Below are 25115 nucleotides of genomic sequence, written 5' to 3' on the forward strand. Positions count from 1 at the left end.
GGTGGGGAAGCCACATGAATACAGGGAGGACCTGCAAACCCCACACAGACAGCATCAGAGGTCAGGATTGAAGCCAGGTCACTGGAGTTGAGGAGGCAGCAACATCTAGAACACAGAACATAAAACAGACTTGCTCAGCATAGAAGAGTGTGCTGCACTATTGTGCTCTTCTGGGGAGAGAGAGAGAGAGCCCTCCTGGGGCTCAGAGGGACCTGGGTGGGCTGATGAAGACTTGTGCATAGAGGGGGCATGTTCTTTGCGCAAGTGAATTCCTGACCATTTTTATAGGAATACAGACCTACTGTCACCATTTAGCTGGAGTAAATAAGTTGATGAAATTATCTAACAGTAGTCCATTCAATCCCAAGATAAGGACAAAGATAGCACCATCACTTCCTAGTGGCTCACCATCCTAACATGGATTGTGGAGACACAAGAGATTCTGCAGATGCTGCAATCTGGAGCAACACACACAAAATGCTGAAGGAACTCAGCAGGTCAGGCAGCATTTGTGGAGGGAAATAAACAGTTGACGTTTTGGGTCGAGACCTTTCATCAGAACTGAAGAAGGGTCTCGACCGGAAACGTTGACTATTTCCCTCCATCGATGCTGTCTGACCTGCTGAGTTTCTCCAGCATTTTGTCTGTGTTGCTAACATAGATTGTTATCTGTTCCTTCATGACCATTGGTACAAGGTCCTGATACAACCAATCTAATACCATGGTAGCACCTTCAGAACATAGACTTAAGCACTTCAAGACAACGATTCCCCACCAGTTCCTCTAGGGCATCTAGAGGTGGAAAACTAAACGCTGATCCTCCTAGTAACACCCATCTCCTAAGGTCACATTACATATATTTTGGCTCAATATATTAAGTCTACTTTCTCCCCCACCCTTTGGTTTTTCTCCTAGTTATGGATTCTGTCCTTGGGAGCCGTATTTGGGTTCTGTTCTTATGGACCAATTGCACTGTTTGGAGTGATAGCGAATGAATCTGCACCTTCTAATCTGTCTGGGACATCACATGCCATTGTTGCACTCATGGCAAACGGTGAGTCAAGAAGTGAATACCTTTTGAAACTGGCAATTTTGACCGATTTTTATACAAGGGAAACCGTTTCTGTCAGCACTGCCGTATGATCATGTTACTGCCTGAAGTTGGATACCTAGTGTAGAATTTGGAGTTTCCTGGTGTCTTTCATGCTGTGGAATGGAACAATCTTGAGGGCCATTCATCCAGAGGGAACCTCTGTTCGTAACTGTCAAAGGTGTTGGAGAAGTCCCAAGGTAAACAGGGCAATCCTTGTCTGAGCAAAGTCCTCCAGTATCCTCACTTCCTGGTGAGCAGAGCATTGCTAAACTGTTCTCATCTTCACAGTTCCACCAGTTCCCCAAATTATCTCTTTACAAACACAGCATCAGATTGGGACTGACGCTTCAATCAAACAGGTGCAGAAACAAACCTGAATAATGTCGAATGTGAAATAAATATTGGCCACGATAGTTGGGTTAATTTTCCTATTTTTCTTTGAATTTGTGTCTTGGGACTTTTTTATGTAAAAGGGCTTTTGGGGGGCCTTGCTTTAATGCAAAACAATGCCCCTGACATTGTTTTGCATTAAAGCAAAGCCCCTGACTGTTTAATGCTCCTTCAGTTCTAAATTGACATCTGCTTAGATGTTTGTGCTTGTGTCTCTGGCGTGGTACTTGATCCCACAACACTCTGACCAAGAATGTTACCGACACATTGCAGTTCACACTTTCTGTGATCACACAGCATTCAAACTTTGACTGACAGAGATCTCGCCCTCTGCTGCTTGCAGTTTGGGTTGGCTGATCAGCGTCACAACTGGGCAGGAGTCCAGAGCACACAATGCCCAACAATTTGTCACCAAAAGGAATTTGCAGGCTGGCAGCTGACATGGTAAGTGAAGCTCATTATTTGGTCCGTCTGTAATTAGGCTGCCATTAAAGCATATTATTGGGTGCAAAGTAAAGCAATTTTGTCCCCATGCGGTTTGGCCTGACAGTACCTTCTAATCCCACTGAACACCAAAGTACAGTTTGGTACTGCATTGTTTGTTCAGCAGAGGTAGGAATACAAGTCAAACTGATTTTGGTGTAGGTTACACTTGAACTGGAAACTCTGAACATACATTTCTTCATTGACAATCTGTTCCTGCTTCTGTGTCCCACAGTGGGAGGGTTTCTGGCTGGCCTCCCATTCAGTACAATTGCGAAGAACTACAGCTGGGACACGGCATTCTGGATCGCCGAGGTCACGTGTGCTCTCACCACCGTGGCCTTTTTCCTGCTGAGGAACATCCGGACCAAGATGGGCCGTCTTCCCAAGAAGGAAGATTGAAAATCCAGGAACGCTCCTCCAGTAGAGAGCCTTCTGCTTTGATCATGTTGGTAAAAGCTCACAAGTGAGTGCACTTCTGCCCACACCATTACTTTGAGTCTGTAGGCAGTGGATCCCATTGCAAAATTGCTCCTTTTCCCAAATCCTATTTACAATAAGAATCACAAACGTGTGGATCTTGGCCCTGCATTTCGTTTTATTTTTTAAAAAAAACTCTAGATTTCTACTAATTACTCACTAATATACAGAGTTTGCAAAGTTTGTTCAGCTGCTGAGCTCTGTTATATCTGGCCTGGAGAGTATCACTTCCATCCCACCAGGAAGCCTGTGGGAGACCTCACACCAACGCTTTAAGCCGGAGTGGAGGTCTTGGTTCGTCTACATTTTATCAGAAATCCCCCCCACAAAATCAATTGTGAACAAAGCATCAGTGTCTCTCGACCCGCCACTCTTGTGTGCAAAGTAATCTGATCCAAATCCCTGCACCAAAATGATATCCTCATCAGGGTGCAGAGAATCAGTTGACTTGGCAGCTAGATCGCCATCAGTCTGCATCACTTCTGATTTAAAGCAGATGGCACTGTTCTGTTGGTTTTAAAATAAATCCTCCCCCACTGTACTCTAGCTGGAGCACCCAGTGATCTGGTTCTGTCCATGGTAACCCAGTATTTGCGTAACTTATCAAAGGTTGGCACAACATTGTGGGCCGAAGGGCCTGTATTGTGCTGTACTGTTCTATGTTCTATGTATCACACCCAGTGTTGTATCCTGCAGGGTGAACAGTTCACAGTGGAACTGGGAATTGCATACTTATCTGCTACCAGATGTGACTTGCGCAACTTGCTTTTTGAACAGAGCCAATTAATTCCAAAGATATACATGTGTCCGCTGTGTCTCAGTGGGTAGCATTCTCACTTCTGAGTCAAGGTTGTGAGTTCACATCCTTCTCCAAAGACAGTGTGTAAATTCTGTGCAGTAATGAGGGAGAGCCACACTGCAGCAGTGTCTTTTGAACAATTTGATAAATTGAGCCCATCTACTCCAGTGGACAGCTGAATTTTTAATATTGGCTCAATCACTTGGAAACAGATTGTCGGGAGCTTTGCATTGCTGATAGTGGGAGCCTGCTGTGCACTTTAACCTTGACTGCATTACAAAATGATTTCATTGGCTTGGGATTTCCTGAGGTTGTGAAAGAAATGCACGAGTCTCTATGGGGTGGTTTGTCTCCCTAACCCCTTATTCTGAGACTATGCTCCCAGTTCTTGATGAATCGTCCTCTCACTCTATCCTGTCAGCATCAAGAATTTTGCTTCAGTAATTTCATTGTTCTAACTCCAGAGAACGTAGAACTCATCTACTTGATCCCTCCTTGTCCTGGGGGTCAGTTTACCAACTGTCTCCAGCCCATGAGGTGCCTCTGATCAGGAAACCCCTGAAATGGGAAAGCCTAATGACTCTCAGTAATGTGTTAAACAGAATCTATTTGACACCAGCTCGTGAGCTATTATCCACGTGATACCATGGTGGTTCCCTATTGCTGAGTTTTGTTTCCTCAGCTCTTCCGTTACCAGTCTTCATCCTGATGGATTCAAATAGCTCTCGCCAGTCATCTCCAGTTCTTCCCAATGCTCAAGAAAAAGAACTAAACATCGTCCGTGATTTGTTTACATCCTACAGCAAGTGATGATGCATGGATAATCCAGGTGAATATCAGAAGGAAACTTCTCAAACGAGACTATGTTTACATAGAGATTATAACTGGATTGGGACTGAAGTTTGACATGAATGGTGCATTGGGCTAATTTGTGTGGGTGCTAACACTTTCTCTCCTGGTCGGGGTACAATTAAGAACAGAGAGCCTTGGCTCCTTGCTGCCTGCTCTGCCATTCAAAAGGATCAGGACTGAACATCTACCCTCTACTTCACTCTTTCCCACTATCCCCTTTTCTCTTTGTGCCCAAAATTTGTTGATCTCTTGAACATTCAGAGTGACCGAGTAAAGACAGCCCTCAGCGGTAGAGAATTCCAAAGATTCACTATCCTCTGAGCACTTCTTTCCAGATCGTCAACCTCTTACTCTGAGACCGTGACCTCAGTTCTAGCTACCCGTCCTCTCAAGACCAAGAACTTGGTTTCAGGTATCTCATTCATGTAAACTCCAAAGAACATAGAACTAGTCTACTCGATCTTTCCTCATAGAATCCATTGACTGTAGCTTTGGCACATTTGCTGTCAGGTATATGCATCTTTCCGTGGATGAGGACATCAAAACTGCAGACAGTAGTCCAGGTGTGATCTCACCAATGGTAATTACAATACCACATCATAACATTTGCTTCCTGAAGTTTACTTGCTGTAACTACATGTTAACTTTCTGTACATGTAACCCAGGTCCATTTCCATCAATATTTCCCAGTTTTTCATCATTTTAAAATATTCTGCTTTTGTTTTTCCCACTAAACCAGAAAACCATGCATTTCTCTATTTTATCTCCATCTGTCTCATCCCTAGGCCTTTATGAACTTCCCACAGCTGATGTTCCCAAACACTTCTGTCATTGATGTGGATTGTAAACACCTGGGGCCCCAGCACTGATCCTCTGATACTCCATCAGATTCAGATTGCCAACAGAGGCCTTTCATGTTATTCCCAACTGAATGAGCCCTAATTTGTGTAGGAGCCATTTGTTGCACCTTACCAGAAACCTTTAGAAAATCTTACTGAGCTACATCCACTGGTTCCCCCTTATCAATCCTCTGAGTTATAATGTTAACTTAAAAGTTCTTGGATTTGTCCAATGCTATTTCCCTTTCGTGGGTCTTTGACTCTGTCTAATCAAATTAAGTCTGTTTTTCACCGTGTAGCTTCAAGCACTTTTCACACTACTGACACCATTCTACCTGGTCTTTGGTTCACCATTCTTTGTTCCTCTGAATAATGGATTTATATTTGCCGCCTTCTAATCTAGGAAATGAAAATCGGTATCTTTGTAGGTACACTTCCAAAACAATTGTGGTATCAGGCAGTATTGGGTTTTGGTTCCCATTGATATCATGGATATTCTTTCTTTTCATTTATTCATCCATGGCATGTGGACAACACTGGCATTTATTGCCCATCCCTCACTGCCCCTGAACTGTGGAGGCCATTGGTGAATTTGGAGTCATAAAATTGGTGAATTTGGGTAAAGATGGCAGGTTTTCTTCCTAGAAGGACGTTAGTGAACCAGATGGATTTTTATGAGAACAGGGTAGTTTCATGGTTACTAATATAGATAACTTTATTCTAGAATTAATTAATTAAATCTCAGATCGATTAATTAATTAAATTGCAGATTAATTAATTAATTGAGTTTAAATTCCCTGTTTCTGTCGTGGGATTCAGACTTGCATCTCTGTTCGGTAACAATCCCCATGGCCCCGTCATTCACTGTCTGTCTTGGCTACTTGATTCTCACTTCTATAGGTTGCTTTCTTCAGATACCAGACGCTGAGCTAAGATTTATCCAATTCACTTTTATACTTGGTAATATTCATCAGATTATGATCCCCAGATGCTCTTTCACTACATGTTGATAATATCTCATCCTGTGTACAACAGCTGACTTTTTAAAATATCCCGCGCCCCAGTTAGTTGCATGACATACTAATATTAAACTATTCTAAATGTATTTTATGAACATCCTCCACATTTAATACTGTAAATTTGGTATTCTCCCTCTGTTGAAATGCCTCATTATTACTATGCCATATGCATTACATGCACATTGACAAATGTACGACTATCACTACACTATGAGCTACTCCCACCAGTCTTCATATCCCACATTGTTTATTAGCTGCCAAGCTGATTCTGCATTGATTTTCTGATCTAATTCAGTCCGCTATGGTCTTTTTCCTAAACTTTCTATCATCAGGGCTTCCTGCCTCTCCCACACTTTTTTTTTTCATTTTCCCCTCTTCTCACAGTCAAATGTTCTGGAAAATTTAGTTCCCAACATTTCCCTAAAGGGTATTAAATTTCAACTCTTTCATTTCTATTAATTCAATTTTAAATGAAAAAGCTGCAGCTGCAAAACAACAAATTTCACGTCATGTAAATCGGTGATAATTCTGATCCTGAATGCAGTGCAAGTTCAGATTAGTTGTAACCATCTCCTATATTTCTTGATCACCGTTGCCCTATAACTTTCAAAGTTTGTATCACGTGACCCACTATTTTCCTGTTCAACAGTCTAGATGTTTGTTTATGGCTTTAAGATGTATCCTCTCCTGAATCTACCCATAACTCCACCAACCTTTTATTAAAAGCCCATTCTACTGTCCTGGTGGTCAGATGAGCCAGGACAAACCCCAGCCCAGTTTGAGTGGAGCCTGTCCCAACAGAACAGCTGGTTTCTGGTCTTGTCTTGAGAGTTTAACATAATAGGCGTTTGATTAGCAAATGAATCAATATTTTAATTAACTGTAAATGCTGAAGATTACCTGCTCTTTGCATGTTAAAATAATACACTACCTTTTGTTTATTGAGGTGCTAAGTGTATAGCTACTGAATGGGGTTTATCTCCCCTTTTTAAAGTATAGTTTATGTATAACTGAACTTTTACTGTTGTGAGGTTTTGGCAGGGTCATCCACAATCAGGGCTTTTTAAACATTTAATGTGACCAGTAACCAATAAATTTTACCCACTTGTTCATTGTTGGACCTCAGCGTACTGACTGGGATGGGTGGGAGGGAGGGTGCTCAGGGATCAGTAGTCACTTGGTTCCTGAAAAGCCTAGAGGACCATCCAATATTGAAGCCTTGAAATTGCAGGGCTTTCATTTGAAAGCCAAATGAATTTCTTTTTTTTGAAGTGTAGGCTGCAGTGCAGAAGCCTGGAGCCTACAGGGAACTCAACTCTGCAGGCTGTCTTCCAGCACTTGCAAATTTTGGCCATCGGTGTTTTAGAATGAAAGCTCGTATCGCTGCAAAGGTAGGAAATGAGGCTTTTCAAAACTTGATTCTTTATCTAGTTTCTATTACTGAGAGAGATGCCAATTTGCAATGACTTTGGCCAATCTGGGCTTCAACTGGGATTGGTTAAATGCCAATGACAGGCAATCTCCATAGAGTCATACAGCACGGAAACAGGCCCTTCAGCACAACTGACCCATAGCTGTGAGCATCATGTTTCCTGTGAGTGACTGACCCAGTATTAATGTTGTGGATTTAACATGCAATTAACCTGTTTTTTTTACATACACCAATTAAGCAGGATTAAATATCAATGTGATAATGTATCAAATTCATTCCTTGATAATAAAAAGTGTAAATATGTGAAAATAATTATGTATAATTTCTACCTCTTGTAAATGGAGGTTAATACAATGCAAATAGAGTGACTGGTCCATCTTTTCATCATACAGTATGCAAGTATGGTGCTCCAAAAAGAACAAGATCAAACTGAAAGTGAGAAGTTTGTAGCTCTCTTAGTCATTGTAGGACAACATTGGGGGAACTAGAAACAAGTTTAAAAATAAACACGGTCACCTCATCTTCCTGAAGGAACTTTTTAAACAAATCAGATCCAAGGCAGGACTATTTGAAATGCAACACTCAAATCAACAGCAAACCTTCAACAACCTTTAATTATTAAATTGCAAACAATTACTTTCCATCCCCCATATTAAAATATGTTTCAGTTTCGGATGGTCAAGGAATCAACATGTCATTTCAGAAAATAATCTCTCAGTAAGTAGACTCTCCTTTGATAGGAACTTGTCAAAGAGTCAGAGGTTCCCATGGGTCCCATTGTATCCAACAAAAGGTGATGCATCAAGCTCATCTTGCCCTGTAACTTTGCAGCAGCATTACTTCCATCACATTCACAGTGAACAAACGCCCAGTGAATGGATTCCCAGGTGGGCCAGTCCGCAGTCAAGGGTGACGAATTCCTGCTCTGTGGTTAGGATTGCGAGAAGGAGGTCGCGAAGCTGAGTGTACAACTTGGGCACGTCTTCTGATCCTTTAACCACAAGGAGATGCACTGTGTTCAAAAAGAAACATGGAGAATTGTAGTGAGAAAAACACTTGTAGAATATTTTGCAATGCTTGACCCAACGTGCTGAGCCAAGAAACAACCAATAGCAAGGCCTGCAAGGAAAAATGTTGAGAAAAAATTGGAGGCTAGTAGGGTTTTATTGAAAGAGATCAGAAGAACCAAACTATTCCCTAAGTACCACAAACTTTTTTTTCTTTCCCCACTTTCCTAAAAGTTACCAATTCCTTATTCCCCTCCCTGGGTTCGTATGGACACTGGCAAGCTCAGGTTATCAAAGCCAAATGGACTTGCTTTGAAAGTGAACAGAAACACAGTAGGTCGGCAGATCATTCAAGTGCGATGAGTCTAGCAGTCCAGCCTAGTCTTACCCAAATCACATGGACTTCCCACTGGGCTTTACTGGCTAATGACCAGAGCAAGCACCCTGGTAGCTCATGGAGTCAGCTAGCAATAGTCCTCAAGTGTTGCAAGTCCATGAAGCTGTACCCAGTGTATTTACAAAAGTGTCTACTTTTGGTTTTGATTTGGTCAGCTCCATACAGCCAACCTGGTGTTGGGTTGGGGAAATGGGTTGCACTGCCTTTGGATCAGTCAACAAGACTTTCATTCCTGACCTTTCAGCTTTTTGGACACCTATCCTTAAACATGCAATGTTTAGACCCTGGTTGTAACTAATAATGTGAGCTTCCTTCAGTTCATAGTGATCATGGCAAGATCCTAGTAAGAAACTTCCTTTTCTGTCTGCAGTTCCTTGTATCAGAAAATCCATGGTGACTCTCCCCCAACCAGTACAGTACCAACGGAGTGCTGTCAGAAGTCTATCTTTTGGAGGAGTCATTAAACCAAGACACTATTTGTCCTTGGGTGGACATTAAAGATCCCTCAACCACTCTATTGCAAAGGGGAGTTCATGTTAGTTTCCTGATCGATATTTATCCAACAATTAACACTATGAAGACTATCTGACATTTCATGTTATTTGTGGGAGCCTGCCGTGTGCATTTTTGGCTAATGTGGTTCTTGGGTTAGAAAAGCGAGTACTCTTAAAGTGCTTCTCTTGGCTGTAAAGCATGTGGGACATTCTGAAACCGAAAGACACAATATCAATGCAAGTCATTTTTTTACAATATTGTTTAAATCCCATACTTTGAGCATTCTGATGGTAAGTGCACCAGTTCTGACTTGGATCTGGACAGAAGGGAGGTTCTGAACTCAACCCTGGACTACGGAGAGAGAATTGGATGTATTAACCACAATCACAGCACCTCCCATCCCAAGGGAAGGAGCAATGTCCGATTCCACCCTTGATCATTACACAGCTGCTGGAGGGGATACACCTCTGGAGATCCAGATAATTTGAATGAGTGACCAGCTGGTGCAAGGAACCGCAAAGTAAATACATGGCACTTTAGCAAAGCAGCTAATATGCAAGAATTTTAGGTTACTGGATAAATCCCTCTGATACACTGCAGCATATCCATAAGGGATTGGGTTTTCCCCAGCTATGGATCCACTTAGTTCAGAGTCACTCTAAACATGAAGAGATGGTGAATGTTGGCAGGCTGGTCAACAGAGTTGCCAACTCTACTCACCAGTGGCCACCGGAAAGCTACGCCTGTGGAGGGTAACATTCTGGTAGCAGTCACAGTTTAATTATGCACCTGGACACATTGTGAGGGCTCTGTCCACTAATGGACAGTTTGGTCATACATCAATGCGAGATCTACTGAGTGAGTTGTCCCATAACGGAGGTGGGATATTAAAAAAGGAAAAGGGAAAGAATCCATTACCTCTCGGTGGTATTTGTGTCCACACTTCATCACAAAAAGGCGACTGCTGGTTAATTCTTCCTGGCAAATGACACAGGGATCTTCTTCCTCCTTCTGGGAAGCAAGATAAGTATTAGGTAGACACCCAAAGGAAAATTCACACCATATAGAAAGACAAGACTGGATCGTGCCAAGCCCTGCCCGGAAGGCATGAGGCTCCTTCTGCCTGTCCTGCTTGTGATGTGATGTTCATTGTCACATCACCAGCAAGATCAGCGTTTATGGTCTGATCCTAACTTCTGGAATAGCAACACCTTCCAGTTAATCCAGACCTCCACCTTTTCAAGCGTGGTGGAATCCAATTTACCTTTCTAATGGGTTATTCCACCTGTAACCTTATTTTTAGAGAACTGTATTCCAAACCCTTGGTTGTCCCCTTGTTTCCCGCTGCTATCAGATTTCTGAATAGTCCATGAACACTACCTCGTTGTTCCTTTTTTTTGCACCATTTATTTATTTTGTAGTTTATAGTAACCTTATGTCCTTGCACTGTACTGCTGCTGCAAAACAAATTTCACATCATTTAAGTCAGTGATAACAAATCTGATTCCTGTGTCTTTGTATTGACTGAACATTTTGGCAGCTAGCTTTTACTTCTGGATTCTGCTCCCAATGTTCCAAACTGTACAATTTTGCATTTATCCATATTGCTTGCACTTGCCAAAGCCCTGTCCTCTCTTCCATCTATCCACACTCTCACTCACAGACTTGTTATGGACCTAATTTGATGCAGTCAGCACATTTTTGTTCATGGTAGAAGACATTGGGTTGATCTATCTTCCCGATCAGCAACATGTCCTCTCGCTTCACTTTCCAACTCCACCCCTGCTCCCTTCCCCAACCTGCCCATCATCTTACACCCCTCCTCGGTCCACCAATCACCTCGGACTCCTTCCTCACCACTCCCCTTCTCCTCTTTACACTGGTCATCTCCCCTCTCCACTCTCAGTCCTGATGCAGGGTTTTAACCTGAAACATCAATAATTCCTTTCCTCCCACAGATGCTGCTCGACCCACTGAGTTCCTTTAGGAGATTGTTTATTGCTACTCTCACTTCAATAGGACTGCACACAGGAATCAAGTAGCAACAGGCTAACCTGATGTCCAGGTTCAGTGCCAACTCCACTCTGATGTGATAAACCAGACATAAATCCTAGGCGATTGACGTGTGGATCTTTCGCGACGTTCCTCCAAGTGACCGTTGATGACATTGGATCAGTTGGCAGACTTGCAAAGTCCAAATTTACATTCTGTGGGAAAGACAAGGAACACAAAACTATTCCATACCAAAATATTAAAGAAACTAGTCACATCACACTGATCTGGTCAACACATCCATTCACTCTTAATTCTTTCTGGTCTCAACCAAGGTGAAGCGTAGACACATTTAATTATTTGAAAGGTAACGAGGCGGTAACAGGATTGGAAAGAGGAACAGAACTTTACACTCACCACAAGGTGTGGCTGATGGTTCTTGATAAGGACGGATACTTGACTGATGATTTGTTCAAAGGACAGTCCAGACAAGGAGTTATTGTTCATCATCCGGACCTGTCGTAGAAAGACGATCATCATGTCCCTACCAGAAACAATGCAGGAAGTTAGTCCAGACCAACAGATGCTAGGTACAGAACTCACCATGCGGAGGGGCCAGTTTCTCTCTGCATCATTCTAGAGAGGCATCAAATAAAGAAACAACTAAGAATTTAAGCTGAAAGAGTGCAAAGATTTCCAAAAATGTTGCCAGGACTTGAGGGCCTGAGTTATTGGGAGAGGTTGAGAGGGCTAGGACTTTATTTATTGGAGCGTAGGAGACTGAGGGGTGTATAAAATTGTGAGGGGTGAACGCACAGTCTTTTTCCCAGGGAGGGGGAATCAAAAACCAGAGGACATAGATTTAAGGTGAAAGGGGAGAAATTTAATAGGAACTTGAAGGGCAACATTTTCACCCAGAAGGTGGTGTATCTATAGAACGAGCTGCCAGAGGAAGTGTTTGAGGCAGGTACAATAACAACATTTAAAAGACACTTGGACAGGTACACGGATAGGAAAGGTTTACAGGGATATGGGCCAAACGTGTACAAATGGGACTAGCTTATGTGGGCATGGACAAGTTGGGCCCAAGGGCCTGTTTCCTCGCCGTGTTACTCTATGACTCTCTACTTGCATTTATATAGTGCCTCCCTTTATCTCAGGAATTCCAAGGTTTTACATGCAGTGAAGTACGTATGACCACTCATAACATTGGAAACACAGCAGCCAAAGATGTAAACAAAAAGGGCAAGAGATTACTGACTGGATACTCAGAATTCTCCTACTTTAAGTAACCACGCCCCCCCCCCCCCCCCCACCCAACCATTCTTCTCTTCTCTTTCCCAGCCTCTCTTTTTTCTACCCCCTCTCTTTTTCCTCTCTCCTTACTTTTGACCTATTCCCCGGTGGATCTGCTCTCCCCTCCTCCACCGCACCTGCCCATCACTATCTCTTACCTGCATCTACCTATCACCACCTTGTGCCCACCCCCCCTGCCCTCTGTTGTCCACCTATCACTGCTCTGCTTTTTCCTCCTATATACTGGGCTTCCCCTTTTCCTATCTTCAGTCCTGAAGAAGGGCCCTGACCCGAAACGTTGACCGCCTGCTTTTCTTCACGGATGCTGCCTGGCCTGCTGAGTTCCTCCAGCATCGTAGCAGGGAAGAGAATCAGAGAGAACCTTTTAATTAGCAACCTATGACCTCTGCTGGAGCCCACTTGTGCAGGAAGGTTTTGAGAAGGCAGGGTCTTGCTAGTTTCTCTGAGTGAGTGGACAGGTAATCCTCCCCGACTAGGATTGCTAAGGAGCCATTTTGGTGAGATATAGCAAAGTTCAGGACCAGTTGGTTTGCTGAGGAGCAAGATACTCTGTCCTCGATGTCAGCCTATTGAATAGAACCAATGGTGCCTCAGACTGCGATGGCCAACATCCTCGCTATTCCCTGTACGAGTTGGGACAGTGAATAGAAAAAACAGGGAAGTCATGCTCCAACTTTGTAAAACATTGTTCAGACCTGCTGAACAAATAAAATATTGAGAGGAATAGATAGAGTATCAATAAAATATCAATAGAGTATCAAATATCAATAAAATATTGAGAGGAATAGATAGAGTAGACAGTCAGCGCCTCCTTCCCAGAGCACCAATGCTCAAGACGAGAGGGCATGGCTTTAAGGTTATGGGCAGGAGGTTCAGGGGAGATGTCAGGGGGAGGTTTTTCACCCAGAGAGTGGTTGGTGCATGGAATGCACTGCCTGGGATGGTGGTGGAGGCAGATACATTGGACAGGTTCAAGAGCTTGTTGGATAGGCACATGGAGGAATGTGAGATGGAGGGATATGCGGGAGGAAGGGGTTAGGCAGTGTGAGGGTGGTTTGATGGACGGCACAACATGGTGGGCCGAAGGGCCTGTTTTGTGCTGTATGGTTCTATGGTTTTTATGGACCTCAGCTGGAGCACTGCTTGCAGTTCCAGTCACCACCCTATAGGAAGGATGTGATAGAGCTGGAGAGGGTGCAGGGGAGATTCACCAGGACGTTGCTTGGGATGGAACAATCCAGTTATGAGGAGAGACTGGGTCTGTTTTCCCTGGAGCGAAGGGGGTTAAGAGGGAATGTGACTGAAGTACATAAAATTATGAGAGATATGGATAGGATACACTGCAGGAACCTTTTCCCATCTCAGAGGTCAATAGGACTAGAGGACATAGTAAGTGGTAAGAGATTTAAATGGGATCTGAGGGGGGACCTTTGTCACCCAGAGAGTGGAACACACTGCCTGAGAGAGTGGTGGAAACTGAGTCAGTGACAGCATTTAAGAAATATCTAGACGGGCACTTGAATCGCCCAGGCATAGAAGCTACAAAGTGCTGGAAGATGGGATTAATAAGGGGATGGGTGCCCACTGGTTGGCCTGCTTCTTTGCTGTATAATCCTATGACTCCACCCTCTGAAACATGCTCACTGGGTGTTACAGGAAAGGGTTTTCAAACCTGGACTTGTCTTTTCAATATTACTGATACTTAGAATCAGGTTTCTTAATCATTTACTGATTAATCACCACCTCAATCCAGGGAAGTTTTATTTAAACCTCCTAATGTTTACCTGTTGTGTTGTGGGAACAACTCAGTCAGTTTCTCGAGAAGGCGCTCCAGGTGATTTTGGTTGGAGGTCCCTCCTTGGCTGGGATTAGCTGGACCAAGAGACGACGGCTGTGTCGGTAACCCAGGCGACATCGACCTCTGGAACAGTTCATATCAGAGCAGCGTCCTAGTCAGCAGCAGGTTTGAACAATGGAATGAAAGCACACAGCCTGTAATCTGACCCTCGGACTGATCTTCCCCAAGCCCCGTTCAGGTCAGTCCACAGGTGGGTGCCAAAACCGTTAAGGTAGTTATGGGAAATGCTCAGCGCGTTTGGCCGCTGACAGTGCACGATGGTGCAAGTTTGCAAGACAGGAAAACCCAAGTTAGCCAGGAGAAAGTCACACCACCATTACAACTGGCTGACGAACAACGGTAAATTAGTTTATTATTGTCACATATACCGAGGTACAGTGAAAAACTTGTCTTGCATGCCATCCATGCAGATCAATTCACTACAACAGTGCATTGAGGTAGTACAAGGTAAAAACAATAACAGAGTGCAGTGCAGGTAGACAGTAAGGTGCAAGGTCACAACCAGGTAGACTGTGTGGTCAAGAATTGTGAGATCAATGAAGGGCCAGTTTGGAGCGTGGACTGTCTACAGAGTGCAGTAACATTGATAAAATAGGAGAGAGCGAGGAGCAATTTGTATTACAGCTCCAACGTTAGAAACTAGAGTTAGGGAAAGGTATTACCAACGCAGAGAAATGGGCTGGAAAGTGTCCTTCTGTGCAGTACGTAACTAATCCAAGGCAAACTAGGCCATGGCAGATTTGTAACCATCCCGTGAGATAATGTGATTCAGACCTCCAGTAGAAACACACTCAGTACAGTTAAAGAATTAACTGGTTGAGAAGTAATGGCTACTGTTGAGTCTAATACAAAACAGAATTCTGACACCGGCTGTGGGGGTTGAAGGAGGGAAAGGTCTTTGTGTTGAAGAGCGAACCCCATCTCTCGTCCAATGGGACACTGGGCATTCCTGACCCTTCTCATGAAAGATAAGAACAAGTTCCATCAGTGGCGTAGCCTACCTGTGTTATTCCAAGCTGATTGTTCAATGGAGCCATTCCCGGTGGAAACGCTGGCAGTGTCGACGTTGTTCCCTGACTGTTGTTATTTGCAGGAAAGCCACTGGAAGCCAAAAGTTCTTTCTGTTTTGTCATGTAAATTAGCTGAAGAAGAGCTTGTTGTTAAAAATATTCTTGAGAAAAATGCATACATCTGATAAAATCATAATGCATCTGGCATTTGCTTCATTGTTTTCAATTAACCATCTTAACAGTTCAAAAATCCCTTCACTTTCTGGATAAGATGTGCTTTGTACATTTGGCATTAACGAAGGTGTATCCAGTGCACAGTGCTTACCATGAAATCTGATTGGGAGGGAGGGAGAACCACAGGAACCTGTGGCATATTACTCAGCTTGGCTCCGTTCCGTATCAGATCAATCTGTTCATTGAAGGCACTCTTTAAAATACAAAACAGGAAAGAAATGGATAAATGTCAAGAATTGTCATTCACACCAGCGGGGGAGACATTCCTTACCTATAAAAAATAGGCAGACGCCAAGAATAATTACTAGCTTGAAGAACCCGGCTGGATGGTGAACTTAAGGACAATCTTATGTTCAAAAAACATCTTTATAAACATCTGCCTATAATACAAAGGACTACATTATGTGCCAATTGATAAATTCTGGTTTGGGGAGAGTCTTGGAATGTGCGCATAAATGATGAAAGATTAGGAAATGACTGAATATTGAAGGGGTTGTCGGATCCGGTTATTTTCGAATCCGCAGGCTCTTTCAGGAGTCCAAGAATGAGTTGAAAACAACTTGGTGCTTCACAAAGTTTTATTGAAAAAAGTTTAAAACAAAGAAACAGTCACAGAGCACATGGCACCAGCTTTACTACTGGGAGATGAGCCAAGACAAAAGGAGCTGGGGGGGGGGGGGGGGGGGGTGGGAAGAGAACAAGAGAGAGATTAACAAAAAAACTACACCTTTTATACCTGAGATAAGAGGTACTCCTTAGCTAACAATAGTCCAATCAGGAAACCTATTGGATACCTGTGGCAAAACCAATCAATGGGAAAACACATATTCACCTGTTAGAGGAACCAATAAGCTAGGAAGCAGCCGTTCCTTGTGCAGCCACCTGAGGCGTATGAAATACTATACATGATAAAAAAAAAACTACTTAAAACATTCGAATCCAACAGGGTCTTCTAGGGAGAGTAAAGAACCTCCAGAATATATTTGCAACTGAAAGTGGTAGGTGCCCTATAAGAATATAGGAGCAGAAGTAGACCACTCAGCCCCTCAACCAAGTCCGCCCCACCATTCAATATGATCATGGCTGATCCGCCCCAAGCCTCTTCTGTACCAGTTCCCCACAGTCCCCAATTCTCTGACCTTCCAAAAACATATCTACCTCCTTTAAATACTCCCCGTGATCCAGCCTGCACAACCCTCTGGGGTAAAGAAGTCTAGAGATTCACTACCCTCTGCAAGAAATTCCTAAGCACCTCTGTTTTAAATGACCACCCCCTAATATTGTAACTATGGCCCTTTGTTCGAGATTCTCCCATTAGTGGAAACATCCACTCCATCATGCTTCTTGAATTGTTTCAATAAGATCACTTCTCATTCTTCCAAATTCCAAAAAATATAGATTTAATTTATTTAGTCCTTCATGACTGGACAACTCTCTGGTCATTGACTGGGGAAGAGATTACATCAGAGAGAAGGCATGAAACTTGCTCCGTTTCTTTTCTATAATCATTTTCAGGATCTGGGCATTGGTGGTAGAAGTTGTGGGTTTGGGAGGGGTTGTTGGAGCAGCCTGGGTAAGTAACCGCAGCATACACTGTGTGATATCTCAGCTCCTTTCTCCTTACCCAAGGGACTCACAGAGGAATTTTCCAGTGTATTTATGCCCTTACCTTTCTCTCTTGTCTTCTGACCTCAGCTCCTCCCATGAATGGAGGGAGGGTGGGCGGGCTATGTGGAAGATGATAATAATCCATGTCAAGGTGGAGGCTTGATGGACCAACCGTTCTTTTTGCTACCCAGCACTTTTGCATGTTAATAGACTCTGTGTTTCATAGTTAAATGTACCCCCTCTTCCCTATTCTCATCTACAGAATACCATGGGGAGCTTTGTGGGAAGGAAGGGTTAGATAGATCTTAGAGCAGGATAAAATGTCAGCACAACATTGTGGGCCGAAGGGCCTATACTGTGCAGTAGTGTTCTATGTTCTATAATACAGATCTTGGTGGGTGTGGTAACACTCCTTCCTTTGGGATAGTGCAAAGATGAGAATTTGAGCTCAGAGACCATGTCTTGTTCTGTGCATCTAATGAGGAACATCAGAACCACCTGAGTCCAGTTTGTGAATGTGGTCACTGCTGCCCGCAAGAAACTCAACAACCTTTGAGGATAGATAACAAATGTCCTCCTCCACCCAAAGCATTAAGGCCACCAGCACCGAGATCGATACAGCATGTCCATTGAGCTGTCAACTTGCACACTCATTTCAGATAATTAATTATTTTCCCCCTAAAATCTGATGGAACCAGAAGAATTAAACAGAAATAAAGCAAATAGTTTGAAGGAAATAGTTACAAAGGAAATGATTTAAGAAAGGAAGCTGAACGTTTACCAAACACTCACCACTGTTTGGTGTATTTTTGACTTGATGTCAGCGAGCACCATTTCATACGCCATTATTGCAGCTTTGACATCGATCTGCACTGCAGGCCCACTGTGGGGACAAAAGAAGCACATGTGAAAAGATGTTTATTTATTGGTTACATGTACATCGAAACACACAGTGAAATGTGTCTTTTGCGTAGAGTGTTCCGGGGGCAGCCCGCAAGTGTCGCCACACTTCCGGCACCAACGTAGCATGCCCACAACTTCCTAACCTGTACGTCTTTGGAATGTGGGAGGAAACCGGAGCACCCAGAGGAAACCCACACAGACATGGGGAGAACGTACAAACTCCTTACAGACAGCGGCAGGAATGGAACCTGGGTCACTGGCACTGTAATAGCGTTACGCTAACTGCTACACTACCGTGCCTGCCCCCCGTTTCTGCAGACTCACTCCCTCACCTTTACCACACAGTGATGCCTGTACTAAAGAGCACACACATACAGATCACTGGTATCCCAGGTCGACCTAAAGACATGTTGAAAGAATCAGATGCAAAAACCATGGAATCCTACATGAATGACACTGAAGAATGGGATGTGATCTTATTGGTATTGGTTTATTATTGTCACTTGTACCGAGGTACAGTGAAAAACTTATCTTGCAAACCGATCGTACAGATCAATTCATTACACGGTGCAGTTACATCGAGTTAGTACAAAGTGCTTTGAGGTAGTACAGGTAAAAACAATAACAGTACAGAGTAAAGTGTCACAGCTACAGAGAAAGTGCAGTGCAGGTAGACAATAAGGTGCAAGGTCACAATAACGTAGATTGTGAGGTCAGAGTCCATTTCATCGTATAAGGGAACCGTTACTGAAATGTGACATCCTAAAGGGTAGATGCTGAGAGGATTTTTCCCCTGGTGGGGGAATCTAGTACGACGGGACATAGTATCAGGATATCGGGGCTCCCACTTAAGACAGAAATAAGGAGGAACTGTCTGGATTGGATGAGGTGTGTTCGCTGAAAGAAGAGGTTGGACAAAGTTGGATTGTTTTCTCTGGAGCATCAGAGGCTGAGGGGTGACCTGACAAAAGTATGTAAAATTGTGAGTGGTGTAGATAGAGTTTCTTCCCCAGGGTGAAAATGTAAAATACAAGAGGTGAGAGGGAGAAAGTTTAAAGGAGGTTTGCAAGGCAAGTTTTTTTTACACACACACACACACACACACACACACACACACACACACACACACACACACACACACACACACACACACACAGTGGCCGATGCCTGGAACGCAATGCTGGGGGAGGTGGTGCATGGAGATATGACAGTAACACTTAAGAGGCATTTGGCTAGTCACATGATACAGACCACATGCAGGCCAATAGGATTGGTTTAATTTAACATCATGGTTGGCACAGACACGATGGGCCAAACGGCCTGTTCCTGTGCTGCACTAATCTACGTTTCCATGATCGTGAACCTTTGGAATTATCGAACCCAGACAGTGCTGGAGATGGAGGCATTAAAGATAGCTAAGGCTGCAGCAGCAGATTTGGACGAAAGGGGGGGAATAGAGGAGCCAAAGCCAGGATCTACTCAGCTCGATGGGCTGAATGGCCAATCCCATTCCCTGTTTGTTATAATTTAGCTCACTGTGACAAAGTGTCTGTCGGGCAAGTACCACACAGTCCAAAAATAACAATGTTCAAAAGGACACACAAATATGTTATAAAATAACAGAGGACGCTTGAAGGGATGAAGGACCTAATCAAGCTCCACGTGTTGTGTTCTTCTGACCAGATTCACAGATCTTATGAATTTAGCCTTGTGTTTTTCTTAATGTTGTCTGTAAGAGGCTTAGACAGCGTAAACAGTAACAATCCCTTTCCCTTCATAGAAAGAATGACCACTCAGCAACTGGGGTGGAGGGAGTGTGGTTGATTTAAGGTAATTGGTGGGAGGATGAGAGAGGAGTCAAAGAATTTTTTTTTCACCCAAAGAGCGGCGAGGGTCTGGAACTAACTGCCCGAGAGAGCGGTGGGGATGGAAAACCCAACGAGGGGTGAACTTGAAGAGACAAAACCTGCTGGGTTCCGGACCATGAGCTGGGAAGAGGGATTGATCTGAATATTTCTTTTTGCCGGGATGGATTCCTTAGGTTAAATGGGCCCTGTCTTTGGCAATAGATTTTCTTTTAGATAAGATTTCTTTATTAGTCACATGTACATCGAAACACACAGTGAAATGCAGCTTTTGCGTGGAGTGTTCTGGGGGCAGCCCGCAAGTGTCGCCACGCTTCCGGCGCCAACATAGCATGCCCACAACTTCCTAACCCGTACGTCTTTGGAATGTGGGAGGAAACTGGAGCACCCGGAGGAAACGCAAACAGACATGGGGAGAACGTACAAACTCCTTACAGAGAGTGGCTGGAATTGAACCTGGGTCGCTGGCGCTGTAAAGCATTACGCTAACCGCTGCACTACCGTGCCTGATTTCTATGATTCTATGACTATGGCCACTTTCACAACGTCCCAAAGCACATCAGAGGAAATCAGACTGGAACTCAGTCACTGGTGTAACGCAGATCCATTACAGGTATACCTTTGCCCAATGTCAGAGAGAGATACAGCACAGAAACAGGCCCTTCAGCCCACCGAGTCCATGCCGACCATCAAACACCTGGTTGCACCACTATTACTTTAATCCCATTTTTTATTCCCCCCACATTCTCATCAACTCCCTCCCTCCACCCCAGATCCAACCACTCACCTACACACCGGGGGCAATCCACAGCAGCCAATTAACCGACCAACCTGCACATCATTGGAATCTGGGAAGAAACCAGAGCACCTGGGGGAAACTCACATGGTCACAGAGAGAATGTGCAAACTTCACACAGACAGCACCGGTGGTCGGGATTGAACCTGGGTCTCTGGAGCTGTGAGGCAGCATCTCTACCTGCTGCACCACTGGGCTGTCCTTTCTGAACCCAGTGCACATTCTGATCACAACGTTTCCTTCAAATATATTGACATATTTCAATATATCAAGAATCTTCTGCCAATGTTTGCGCCCTGTCTCCCTGGCCATTATAATACCCAACAACAAAAACAAATACAAGAGGTAGAGGCAGTAAATCCACCACAGGCCATTAATATCTGTAAAGAGAATACAGGCCCCCACTCTACAGCTCACCCTGCCTGCACCTTCAGCCATTCAGTGGAGATTACAATCAACTCGCAAATCCCTGACCTTCCCCTTCAGGAGATCACACATCACCGAGGAACTTTGAGAAGAGGACTGCTTTTATTCTTCCCCTAGTACGTTTTTACCCACCCGGCAGAAGATACAGGAGCCTGAGGGCACGTACCACCAGGCTCAAGGACAGCTTCTACCTCACTGTGATAAGACTATTGAACGGTTCCCTTATACGATGAGATGGACTCTGACCTCACGATCTACCTTGTTGTGACCTTGCACCTTATTGCACTGCACTTTCTCTGTAGCTGTGACACTTGACTCTGTACTGTTACTGTTTTTACCTGTATTACGTCAATGCACCCTGTACTAACTCAATGTAACTGCACTGTGTAATGAAATGACCTGTATGATCGGTATGCAAGACAAGTTTTTCACTGTACCTCGGTACAAGTGACAATAATAAACCAATACCAATTACTCAGGAGGAAGAGAAGGTTTTTTTTAAATGGATCCAGAATGAAATGCCTCAGAGAAGACCTGGGGCAGGCAGCAGATTTAGTTTGTCACTGAAAAAGTGAACTGGATGGAAACTTTCAGGGCTGCAGGAACAGCGGGGACTGGGAGCAGTGCTCTCGCAGACAGCCAGCACAGATTCAAAGGGCTGAGTGGCCTCCTTTGGTGACATTACCTTTCAATGAATCCTTCAGAGGTGCCACACCTGATCCACTGAGGTTCCCTGCTGTATTCCGGAAATGATATTTGGAGGAGTGACCAACATTGAATGCCAGAAGAAAGTCTTTGCATCTCTAGAGTGTCCAAGGACATCCCGAGATCTGGGTCTGAAGCGTGCTAGAGTGGTTCTCTGACTGCTTACCTCACGAGCTTCTGTCTCAAGCCAGAGAGTTTAACCTCTCCTTCCTTGGCAGCCTGCTCAAGAAAAACAGTCGCTTTGTCTCGCCGACATTCCAGGACTTGGACCTGAGGAACCAAACACAATCAGGGATTCAGACAACTTCACACTTGCTCCTCTGAATAACAGTTAGACAGCTCGTCTGTCTATCTCCCCTCTATTTTTCAGTCCAGATGCTGCCTGATCCACTGAGTTCCTCAGGCAGTTTGTTTTTCCACAGGTGAGCCTGACCTGGGGAAACCTTTGACAGGACCAACTAACAAAACTGGACGGCGAGCCACGCTTTAATCTGCTGAGAAAGAGAGGCAGATTTGGCAGTTAAAGGGAGGACTTCAGTAAGGAGAGTGGCTGGGCTTAAATTTAACAACTGATGCAAGAGAATAGTTTTGCTGGTATTAGTGCCAACTAAACCCAATTAGCAACGAGCACATTACTAGAAGGAAGATAGAACTCTCCTGTGGGGACTGAGTTTGTACCAACTAAGGAGAGGCTTGCAGGCGGAAGTGGAGGTCAAGTGAAGAGGGGCAGGATGTTAATGCATAGCAAGTAGTTCAGGGAAGATTCACTGGACAAATGTAGAACTGGCACATTTGGGGAGGTGAGGCTTTTGGCAGTTCACCCATGATCACATTGAATGGTGGGTAGGCTCGAGGGAGACTGCAGATGCTGGAATCTGGAGCAAAAAACAAATTGCCTCAGCAGGTCAGGCAGCATCTGTGGAGGGAAACGGACCGTCGACATTTCGGGTCGAGACCCTTCATCTGGACTGAAAGACAGAGGGGAGACGGCCAGTGTAAAGGAGTTAAGGGAAGGGGTGGAGCAAGAGCTAGCAGGCGATAGGTGGATGCAGGTGAGGAGAGGCGAGGGGCCAGGTGGCCTATTTCTGCTCCTTTTTTCTTGTGTAAGTGGGTGTTATCTAACAAGGTTGGACAGGCGAAGTTTCTCTCACTGGACTTTCAAAGCGTGAGAAGGGACTTGATTCAGAGTGGTTTTGACAGGGCGGATGTGGAGAGGATGCTCCCTTTCGTGGAGAAGCTAGAACTAGGGGACACTGTTTAAAAATAAGGGTTGCCCATTTAGTTCTGAAATGAAGCAATTTTTTTTTCTGTGAGGGTTGTAAGTCTTTGGAACCCTCTACCTCTACCAAGCAAAGTCTTTGAATATTTTTTGAGGCATGGACAAGTAGCTGCTTGATAAGGAAAGTGGTGAAAGGTTACCGAGGAATATGGACAATATTAAAATCAGACTAGCTATCGTCTTATTACATGGTGGAACAGGCTTGATGCTCCTGTTCCTAATTCGTTTAATTCAAATGAAAGGACGAAGGCAAAACAGGACTAAAGAAATGCAGATACTGGAAATCCGCAATAGAAGCAGAAAATGCTGGAAATCCCCTGCAGGTCAGTCTGCATCTGTGGAAAGTGAAGTAAAGTCAATGTTTCAAGTCAGACACCCTTCTGTTTTGCTTTCTCCACAGATGCTGCCTGACCTGCTGAGCGTTTCCAGTGCTTTCTGTTTCTGATTAAGGCAAAGTGGATACTTTGCTGATGTTGTAACTGAATTGCCTGAATCAGCAAGTTACCTCAGCAGCCATTGCCCTTCTCATGGCTTCGATGAACTCATCCTTGCTTTTTGCTGACTGTCTCTCCAGCCGAGACTTCTCCTGTGTCCACTGGTCTCTGCGAAACAGCAAAGCAAACGTCTCCAATCGTCGACAGCTGACTAAAGACTAACAACACAAGTAGATACATTCCAAAAGCAGCTTCCCTGGTTTTTATCCAATAATCGAAAGGGAAATGTGAACAGCAGCCATGACCCCTGGTATCTCAGAAACACAAGAGACTGCAGATGCTGGAAATCTGGGGCAACGAACAATCTGCTGGAGGAACTCAGCGAGTCGAGCAGCATCTGTGGGAGGAAAGGAACTGTCGACGTTTGAGGTCGAAACCCTGCAGGGACATCGACAGTTCCTTTCCTCTCACAGGTGGTGCTCGGCCCACTGAGTTCCTCCAGCAGATTGGTTGTTGCCCCAGATATGTTGGTCCTTTCCTTCCCTGTTGACTCCCCAAAAGAACTGCAAACTGAGGCAACAGCTCTGCTCACTGAAACATCACAGGAGGCTGCAAGAACATCTCGCTTGCACACGCACACACAGGACCCTCCTTGAAACTGGATGTGCAGCAAAACTTGCAGGGCCCATCACAATCCCAGGACGGTCAGAGGAACAGCAGGTATAGGAGCAGATGCCTGGTACACTTAAGCAGTAGGCATGAGATGCCAAAAGGGAGCTTTTGGCACAAGCAGAGGCCCAGAGAGGGACGGAAACATCTAATAAAAGACTAGCATTTATGTAGCACCTTGCACAAGGTCAGGATATCCCAAGTACTTTCCAGCCAGTGAAATGCTTTTAGATTGTCAGAACATAAGAGACACAAGAGACTGCAGATGCTGGGATCCAGAACAGAAGACAAACTGCCAGAGGAACTCAGTGGGTCAGGCAGCATCTGTAGAGGGAAAGGGATTGTCGACATTTCGTGTCGAGACCCTGCCTCAGGACTGAGAGTGTGGAGGGGAGGTAGTCAGTATACAGAGGTGAGGGAGAGGGGTGGGACAGATACCGGCAAGCGACAGGTGGATACAGGTGAGAAGGGGTTAATGCGTAGATGGAGGGAGGGGTGGAGATAGAGACAGAGGCTGGGAGGTGATGTGAAGACAACAAAAGGTACACACATTATGGAATTATTGAGTCCTGACGCTCGGTTTCGACCTGAAACATGGACAATTCCTTCCCCCCCCCCCAACAGATGCTGCTCGACCTGCTGAGTTGCTCCAGATTCCGGCATCCGCGGTCTCTTGCGTCTCTCGATTATGGAATCTGATAGGAAAGTAAGGTAATGGAGTGGAACCAGATAA

General features: G+C 44.4%; 2 protein-coding genes across 9 annotated transcripts in view; one reads left to right on the plus strand and one right to left on the minus strand.

Moving 5' to 3' along the window:
* Positions 1 to 7062, plus strand: part of slc37a4a (solute carrier family 37 member 4a) — a 39681-nt gene extending 32619 nt beyond the window's left edge. For 3 of the 4 annotated variants that reach the window (XM_052039845.1, XM_052039846.1, XM_052039847.1), the window contains 2 exons: positions 916 to 1054; positions 2202 to 7062. In XM_052039845.1, the coding sequence (XP_051895805.1) occupies positions 916 to 1054; positions 2202 to 2368 (306 nt within the window). In that variant the 3' untranslated portion in view covers positions 2369 to 7062. The remainder of the gene's footprint in view (positions 1 to 915; positions 1055 to 2201) is intronic. The other variant, XR_007958285.1, reaches the window with a different exon arrangement.
* Positions 7063 to 7983: 921 nt separating this feature from the next.
* Positions 7984 to 25115, minus strand: part of LOC127583781 (E3 ubiquitin-protein ligase TTC3-like) — an 81206-nt gene continuing 64074 nt past the window's right edge. For 4 of the 5 annotated variants that reach the window (XM_052040119.1, XM_052040118.1, XM_052040116.1 and 1 more), the window contains 10 exons: positions 23785 to 23881; positions 22167 to 22270; positions 18098 to 18188; positions 15789 to 15890; positions 15455 to 15595; positions 14380 to 14516; positions 11696 to 11822; positions 11341 to 11493; positions 10205 to 10297; positions 7984 to 8399 (listed from right to left, as the gene is read on the minus strand). In XM_052040119.1, the coding sequence (XP_051896079.1) occupies positions 8319 to 8399; positions 10205 to 10297; positions 11341 to 11493; positions 11696 to 11822; positions 14380 to 14516; positions 15455 to 15595; positions 15789 to 15890; positions 18098 to 18188; positions 22167 to 22270; positions 23785 to 23881 (1126 nt within the window). In that variant the 3' untranslated portion in view covers positions 7984 to 8318. The remainder of the gene's footprint in view (positions 8400 to 10204; positions 10298 to 11340; positions 11494 to 11695; positions 11823 to 14379; positions 14517 to 15454; positions 15596 to 15788; positions 15891 to 18097; positions 18189 to 22166; positions 22271 to 23784; positions 23882 to 25115) is intronic. The other variant, XM_052040117.1, reaches the window with a different exon arrangement.

The sequence above is a fragment of the Pristis pectinata genome, chromosome 27 (assembly GCF_009764475.1).
Source record: "Pristis pectinata isolate sPriPec2 chromosome 27, sPriPec2.1.pri, whole genome shotgun sequence".
NCBI classification, from domain to species: domain Eukaryota; kingdom Metazoa; phylum Chordata; class Chondrichthyes; order Rhinopristiformes; family Pristidae; genus Pristis; species Pristis pectinata.